The 8,688-nt window shown below is 46.5% G+C and overlaps 1 protein-coding gene across 1 annotated transcript; it reads left to right on the top strand.

The window, feature by feature from the left end:
• Positions 1-3,282: 3,282 nt before the first annotated feature.
• On the top strand, positions 3,283-8,413 carry LOC123415900 (ABC transporter A family member 8-like). The gene is made up of 18 exons (XM_045106766.1): positions 3,283-3,382; positions 3,494-3,818; positions 3,898-4,004; positions 4,106-4,250; positions 4,379-4,498; positions 4,588-4,712; positions 4,833-4,991; positions 5,213-5,375; positions 5,467-5,592; positions 5,686-5,769; positions 5,864-6,207; positions 6,288-6,488; positions 6,703-6,812; positions 6,910-6,994; positions 7,195-7,323; positions 7,411-7,516; positions 7,646-7,734; positions 7,933-8,413. Exons 1-18 carry the CDS (start codon positions 3,296-3,298, stop codon positions 8,230-8,232), a joined length of 2,805 nt encoding a protein of 934 aa, XP_044962701.1. The 5' UTR covers positions 3,283-3,295; the 3' UTR covers positions 8,233-8,413.
• The last annotated feature ends 275 nt before the right edge of the window (positions 8,414-8,688 follow it).

Here is an 8,688-nt window from a genome sequence, read left to right as displayed (position 1 = left end):
TATAATCCCGCATGTCATTCCCTTTGTCCTTCGGTATGTTACTTGCCCGAGATTCGATCGTCGATATCCGCATACCTATTTCAATCTCGTTTACCGGCAAGTCTCTTTACTCGTTCCGTAATACAAGATCTCGTGGCTTACACTAAGTCACATTGCTTGCAAGGTTGTGTGTGATGTTGTATTACCGAGTGGGCCCCGAGATACCTCTCCGTCACACGAAGTGATAAATCCCGGTCTTGATGCATACTAACTCAACAGGCACCTTCGGAGATACCTGTAGAGCATGTTTATAGTCACCCATTTACGTTGTGACGTGTGATACACACAAGGTATTCCTCCGGTGCCAGTGAGTTATATGATCTCATGGTCATAGGAATAAATACTTGACACACAGAAAAACAGTAGCAACAAAATGACACGATCAACATGCTACGTTCATTAGTTTGGGTCTAGTCCATCACATGATTCTCCTAATGATGTGATCCCGTTATCAAGTGACAACACTTGCCTATGGTCAGGAAACCTTGACCATCTTTGATCAACGAGCTAGTCAACTAGAGGCTTACTAGGGACAGTGTTTTGTCTATGTATCCACACAAGTATTGTGTTTCCAATCAATACAATTATAGCATGGATAATAAACGATTATCATGAACAAAGAAATATAATAATAACTAATTTATTATTGCCTCTAGGGCATATTTCCAACAATGGACACATTGTTGTTGTAGTATCCTCGCCCCCCCCCCCCCCAATTTCCATGTTTGGGCGGTGCCAACTATGGCAATAAGAGAAATGTTTATCCAAGTTTCAAACAAACCAATATCTCCCTTACTCTTGTAGTTGCATGACCTACACCTCCTTTGACCTCCTCCACCTCGTCCACCATCTCGGCATATCTCCTCATCTCCTAGGTATATGACATTAACATGGCAATGTTGTCGAGGCCGAGTGTGTGGATTACACTCGATTGTTCCATTCACATCATCATTCAATTGCTCACTATAAGTGAAGAAAAAGCTAGCTATAAATGTCACATCATCCATCAATCCCTTGAACAATTGCAAAACAAAATGGAAGGGGGGATTATCTCCTGACCACACCAGCCTCGCTTCGGGTCTCATATGAATCCATCTCGTCATCGACAGTATGGGGTGGAGGCCGACGACTAGTCGTTCGAGTCACACATGACGCCAAGAAGGAAGCTTCTAGGAGACTACATCCTTCTTATTCTTCTTTGTTGCACCCCGTCTGCTATTCGTCACCCTGGACGGCGATATCATTTTGCATGCGGTTGGGACAAGGGAGGTAGGATGGTGCACGCGGAGTGAGCGGTGACCAACGTCGGCGACCGAGATGTCTCAGTGAGATTCTTGCCTTGGTGCTGTTGTTTTGGTCCTTGCGGTGCCGAATCTATGGCCGACGGGTGGATCCTCGGCGGTATCGAGGGTGGTCGGGGTGGGGCTTTCCATTCTACCGGTCATTAGTGCCCGGGATGGCCGACGGTGTCAGGGTCGGACGGTTAAGCTGCGGGCAAGTGGGAAGCGTTTCTATTTTCCCTTAGAATGGTCGCGCATGAACTAAATTTGAGTTTGTGAAATTCATCGTCGATGGGTGTGTGGAGATGTGTGTCTGATGAATTTTTGTTTGGTGGATCTGTTCGGATCTGGTCATCGTTCGTCCATGTTCATGTGTGTTCAGGTTGGATCCTTGCGATTTACGCTACTCCTCATCGGTGGCAGTTGTTGTTTTGGTACGCTGGTCCTATGAAGACTTACCAAGACGACTTCCGGATTGTGTACTACAACAAGTTTTGCCCCCTCCAGCAAGGGAGATGCGTCAGTGCTTGTGGTTGTTGATAAGTGGCCTACATATATGGATGCAATTATTATTATTATTTACGTTTGTTGTACTGTCATTATTGAAGATAAATAGATCGAAAGTTTTTTTTTAAAAGCTGGTGAAGTTTTAGGAGGGGGGGCGGGGGTGTTATATTTGTGAGGAACTAAACTTCATAAACATATCTCCTAGTTGACGCTTAATTAATCCTCTAAAAGAAAAATGTTTCATCCCAAACATAACTATTGATCTGCTAGAGATGCTGTCAGTTAGTAGGGATTAGAAAACAGTCATTCGCCTTGCTTGAGAACCAAGCGTTTGAAACGTTGAGATCTGAAATTTGGCGCGGGGTTCTACACAACAGTACGTACGGCACTTGCTTCCTCGGCTCACGTCGCGGCAAGACACGCACAGCTAGCACGTGCCTCTCTGCCCCTTGGATCGCGTTGGAGATCCGAAGCCGCGCGCGATTGCATCAGAATCTGCGCTAGCTATAAGCCGGAGTATATAAGACCAGGCGACGATCTTTAAACGTTGGTAAAAAAATGTTTGAACTTACTCGTAGTATTCTAGTGTTATCAACGTTGATCCTTGTTTGAGCCAGCCGCCCGGAAATACGGAGGAGGATCTGATCATTCCACAAGGAGATGCAATGGTGGTGGTAACGTAAATGAGGTGTGATGCACTCCAAGGAAACCGCGTACGTTCGTCGTCACGGGAATGGAAGCTAGCTAGCTAGCCACAAAATCAGCAGCCCAGGATGCATAGACTAGTTCCCTCTCTGGACGTCACTCCCACGTAAACCGATCGCTACGTACTGCCACATACGGAGTAGTATATTTTTGTGCGGCGGCGAACGCGATGCTGTTGCCGTTGAGCGTTGATCTGGCCGGTCCTTAACTGTCTCCTTGATATCTCAGTCAGCTAGCTAGCACGCACAGGTTGAGATAAGTCCCAAACTAGCCCAACTCTGGAGTCTGGAGTACTACGTAGTAGTAGGAGTATATATATACATGCAGTGTCAGTGTCCCTGGGCCTGGGGACTGGGGAGATCGATCGACGTGTGCATGCAGCGATCGAGCTCGCTCGCTCGGTCACCTCCTCCTTACGTAACGGCCGCAGGGATCGACCGGTTACGTACTGCTCCGGTGTATGCGTGCGCGCGCGCGGGGGGAGCGTAACACCCGGCCGGAGTTAAGGTGGGCGGTGCAGCCTGCAGCAGCGCAGATCGGGCAAGGAAGCGCGTGCGGCGCCAGGTTCCATGGCGGCGCTCCGCCGCGGACGGCGGCAGCACGCGTGATGCTCACGCCCGGCCGCGCGCGCCACGAGGTGCCACGCTGACCCAGGTCCTCATCCACACCCCGCCTGCTTCATAGATACATATACATATATGTACCGCTGCCCTGCATTGCTTTCTTCTTACTCCGCTCCGTCAACCTCGACCCGGCCGTCGGGAATGGGTCGCGCTCGCACGGGCGGCCGTGCCGTCGCGAGGTTCTGCAGGCAGCTCCATGCCCTCCTCCTCAAGAACCTCGCCTTCCAGGTGAGTCGCTCAGACATCATTTCCTTCGTCGTCTGCCTCTCGATCGATTCTCTCTTGGAGGAGGAACTGGAAGGCCAACACAAACCTGACGTGCGTGCGTGCGCATTGCAGAGGAGGAACTGGAAGACCAACGCCGCGATCGCCGCGTTCCCGGTGCTGCTCTGCGCGCTGCTCGTCGCCATCCAGGCCATGGTCGACCGCGAGCTGGACAGGCCGCCGTTCCGGTGCGGCTGCGAGGGGGGCCAGTGCGGCATCCAGCACTCCACGCCCGTACAGGCCATGAGCTGCGAGGTGCCCGCGCCGCCCAGGTGGCCGGCGCTCGTGCAGCTGCCCGTCGTCCCGGCCTTCGTGCACGGCCAGTCCGCGCCGTGCAGCAACACGTCCTGCCGCCCCGTCTCGGTGCTCCTTACCGGCCGGAACCCTGGCCTCTCTCAAAGTAAAAATAAATAAATACATATACTCAATACTAGCTAACGAATCACGTGCACGTTTGACTGAACTTTCCGGATCGACAGGCCTTGGAAGGGGGCTGTTCCCAGCGATGTCTGCTTCAGACACTCTTCTCATGTCTGAACCTATGAACTCTTCATCCTCTCTTCACCAGCTCTCCAAAGTAGCCCCCGTACGTGAGTTTGTACAATCTCTTGCCCAAATGTTTCCGTATTCTTCTGTGCGAATGGCGTACACTGAATCCGTCAATCATCCATGCATATATCGATCCAGGGCTCCAAGACATTGCCGGCGCATGAGCTGTTCGTCGAGCCGGGACTCGTGCCCAACCAGACCCTATATGTGATCCAGTCAAAGTGTTTGTTGCCTCCAAGAAATGTTTCAGGAACTTCTGATGGTGGAATGCCGCTCCAGCTCGGTAAAAGATTTCGTTTCTCCTGTCTAGTTGATACAATATCATGCAGTGTTTACATCCATGCATGCTGTTGTTCCTTTCCTTTGATGAAGATTCAGCTTTTAATCCTCCCCCTTTTTGAAATGGAACAGATGTGGAGTGTGTTCAAGGTTTGCCGTTGTGGTGCGCGAGTTCATCGGTGATAAACCGCCGTTTGTATAACGGTTATAAGGGTGCCAATAAGAGGAGAAGACCAAACGAATTCCTTGCCGGTAGGCTCATCTGACTTTTGAATTTTGATATTGTTTTCCTAGTTCAGATTTGTGCAAAAAATCTCTAATTTTGGACCACAATCTTTCAGGTTATGACTTCCTTGATACAAGCACGGGGCGCTTCCACGTGTATGTTTCGTACAACTCCACCTTCAGCAGGGATAATGGACACCATTCCATGACAGTTTTGCGCGTTGCACGGTTGGTTAATATGGTACTTACAAACTTGCCCGCAACTTACTTTCAAGCTCATAGGCAAGAATAAGAATAAGCCGCCTTAATTAGTTTCTTTACTACCTAGTGCTTAATCAGTATGCATCTGCACACACTGTAGGCATCCACTGCATATCTGAAGGTTCTTCGAGGAGTGAATGCAGAAATGCGCCTAGAATTTCTGAAAGAGATGCCCAAAGCTGCAATCAAAATGAAGCTGGACCTCACCACTCTCCTTGACGCACTCTTCTTCACATGGACGGTTCAACTCCTCCTTCCAGTGAGTTAATTATATATATCATCTTCTACAATTATTTTATTTTATTTTAGGAAAGAGAGGAGCCTGTGATGCACACGGCCTTTTATTTAATATCCCCAAGTTCTACAATTATTTACTGAATATACTATGTACTTCCTTCGTGCCTAAATAATTGTTGTTGGGGAGAACTAGGGAGTATATGTTAGTGTTGGACGACCGACTTATTACAGTTGTTTTTTCAGGTAATAGTAACATATCTTGTTTATGAGAAGCAGCAGAACCTAAGACTAATGATGAGAATGCATGGACTCAAGGATGGACCGTATTGGCTGATATCGTACTCCTACTTCCTGTCTCTTTCAGGAGCATACATAACATTCTTTGCGGTTTTTGGCTCATTTATAGGTAGTATATTAACTCCATGCTGGTTCTGTATCAACAACAATCTTGCAAATAAGCTTCTGAATCATACAGACAACTCTTATTTGTTTTGCAGGTCTTGACATATTCAGATTAAACAGCTATGCCATACAGTTTTTGTTCTTTTTTATCTACATCAACCTGCAAATTGTTTCAGCCTTTCTTCTCGCGCCATTCTTTTCATCGGTCAAGACTGCTAGTGGTCAGTAAAATCAGGCCTTCTATTTAATCTCCTCAAATATGTGGCCTCCCTCTTCTATATCCTAATCTGGATCAGTCTATTCTGTTGTTGCAGTAGTAAGTTATATTTACGTCTTTGGCTCTGGCCTCCTCGGAGAAGCGCTACTGAAGTTGTTCATCGAGGATACTACCTTCCCAAGTAAGTAATTTTTCTACCATTCACCTAAAATTTCCACTTATATCACTGATTTTATTCCATTCTCAATGAGGACTACATTGTTTCACATATCTAGGACCTTGGCTAGTGATAATGGAGCTTGTTCCTGGGTTCTCCCTCTACAGAGGAATTTATGAATTAGCAGAGTATGCCGCTACAGGAAGCTACATGGGGAAACCTGGAATGCAATGGGAGGACTTGAACGACCCGATCAACGGGATGAAAGACGTTTTGATCCTAACGTCTATAGAATGGGTGCTTCTGCTTCCTGTGGCATTTTTTCTGGATCACAGACCTGAATGGCATCCTATATTTCTCTCTGGAATTCTGTCGACCAAGCACTCGTCGCCGTCATATAAAGCAAATCCGAGATCCAAGAGGGTCTTTGATGACATGGCTAAAACTGATGTTTTCCTCGAGGTTAGTTAAGCATACAAGGCCATAACTAAACTATTCGGTAGGCAGAAATTCTGAATTTTTGTTGTAATTTTGAATTTCAGCACAAGGTGGTGAAACGATTACTGAAGGAAATGGACACTAGGAATATGATCATCTGCCACAATCTAAAGAAAGTGTACCGTGGAAGTAACGGGAACCCCGACAAGCTTGCAGTAAGAGGGTTGTCGCTGGCATTGCACAAAGGGCAGTGTTTCGGAATGCTCGGTCCCAATGGGGCAGGGAAGTCATCCTTCATTAACATGGTGAGTGGTAGTTTCAAACTCACTTTAATTCAGACAGTGATCATGTGTTAGAGGCCATTAACAACAACTCACCTTCTCACTGATTTCCTATAAATCATGAGGACTTCAATTTCGGTCGGTCTCACTGTTTCCTCATAGCGTGACAATGTTAAGCCACCACAAAATGTGCAACATGAAAAACTGTTGACACTGGTCATGGCTACTATATATGCAGATGATTGGACTAGTGGCGCCAACTTATGGAACTGCTTACATACATGGAATGGATTTGAGAAAAGATATGAATGAAATATATGAAAACATCGGTGTATGTCCGCAGCACGAGTAAGCTCACAAGTGATTAATCTAGCATTTTCCTTCTGAAGGTGGTTTTTTCAGTGTTGGGATGACAATAACAAATTTCTCCAACTAATATATGCAGTTTGCTTTGGGAGACTCTGACAGGAAGGGAGCATCTACTTTTCTATGGTCGGATGAAGAATTTCACAGGTGCTGCTCTAATGAAGGTAGTTTCAAACCATGAACTAGTAATATAGATAAGCTGTAGATTACTACTCTACAATACTAACATTACAGTCTAATTGCAAGCTATCTGATACCACTTCATGTACAGTTGTTACAGTTTAATAGAAACTGTTTTCTCTATTTGATAATAAAGGACTAGAAATTATTTTTATTTTATCACCATATATATCTTTTAATCCAGGCAGTCGAGGAATCGTTGAAGAGTGTAAATCTTTTCCACTGCGGTTTCGGCGACAAATCTGTAAGCAAGTACAGCGGTGGCATGAAAAGAAGGCTCAGTGTCGCTATCGCACTCATCGGCAACCCTAAAGTACAATCATGTCCTCATTCCCTTCCAAGCAGTTTTCAAAACAGTTGAGCGACAACGACTGCCATCATTTTCGTTGTGATTAATCAGGTGGTTTACATGGACGAACCGAGCACTGGATTGGACACGATATGCAGGAATGATCTGTGGAACGTCATCAAGCAAGCAAAGAAGGAATGCACCATCATACTAACAAGTAATTCAGAGCATCATTCCATCATCAACAAGATGCTCCCCTCCCTCAGAAAAAAAGAAGAAGATTCAGATGCTAAATAGTAATCTGCATTTAAAGTTTAAAATGACTTGCTATACGGTGACATTGCAGCACATTCAATGGAAGAGGCCGAGGAGCTGTGCGATCGCGTCGGCATCTTCGTGAGCGGAAACTTTCAGTGCCTTGGAACACCCAAGGAGGTATGCACACCAGAGTTACACAGCAATCCGATGTAGTACTATGTTTAGCTGATCAATAAAGTCGTTCTGGTAAAAGAAGAAAAGGAGGTTAACAGTAAGGTTTACCTGAAAGGAAAAGGTTTGGTCTGGGTAAGCAGTTGATTGCTGCATATATAAAGAAGATGGTACATTAACTTGGCAATGCCAAAAATGTTGCAGCTGAAGACAAGGTACGGCGACACCCGCGTCCTGACGATAACGACGGCGGCGGAGCATGAGGAGGCGGTGGCGCGTCTGATCGCCGGGCTGTCGCCGAGCGCGGTGAAGATCTACGGCATGTCGGGGACGCAGAAGTTCGAGCTGCCGAAGCGGGAGGTGAGGCTGGACGGCGTGTTCGGCGCGGTGGAGGCGGCGAGGGGCATGTTCCCCGTGCATGGGTGGGGCGTGGCGGACGCCACGCTGGAGGACGTCTTCATTAGCGTCGCTAAGGACGCCCGCGCCTTCCACGTCCTCTCCTAGTGGCGGTTACCTAGCTTAATTAGGTTTTGAGATTTGAACTGGATGTCTCTGAATCATGGTGGTACGTAATACTCCTTAGGTATAGGGGGAGTAGTAATTTAGGGTGGAGATCTGAAATGCTATAAACTTGCTTCTCTTTCTTTTGAAAAAGGAGACACAAAGGATATCTTAGATCTGATTACTACAAAAGGAAAACAGTAGCTAATTCAACGGAAATACTCCCTCCGTTCCAAAATATAAGACCTTTTAGGTATTTCACTAGAAGACTACATACGGAGCAAAATGAGTGAATCTATACTCTAAAATATGTCTATGTACATCCGTATGTAGTTTATAGTACAATTTCTAAAAGGTCTTATATTTAGGAACGGAGGGAGTATAAGTGATGTTAGCGTGATTTGTTTCTCTTAGGTCTGGGAGAGGGAGGTCCATAACGTCGCGTCAAAAACATTATGG

Source organism: Hordeum vulgare, chromosome 1H (genome assembly GCF_904849725.1).
Source record: "Hordeum vulgare subsp. vulgare chromosome 1H, MorexV3_pseudomolecules_assembly, whole genome shotgun sequence".
NCBI lineage: Eukaryota > Viridiplantae > Streptophyta > Magnoliopsida > Poales > Poaceae > Hordeum > Hordeum vulgare.
This window is presented reverse-complemented; position numbering and strand designations above follow the sequence as displayed.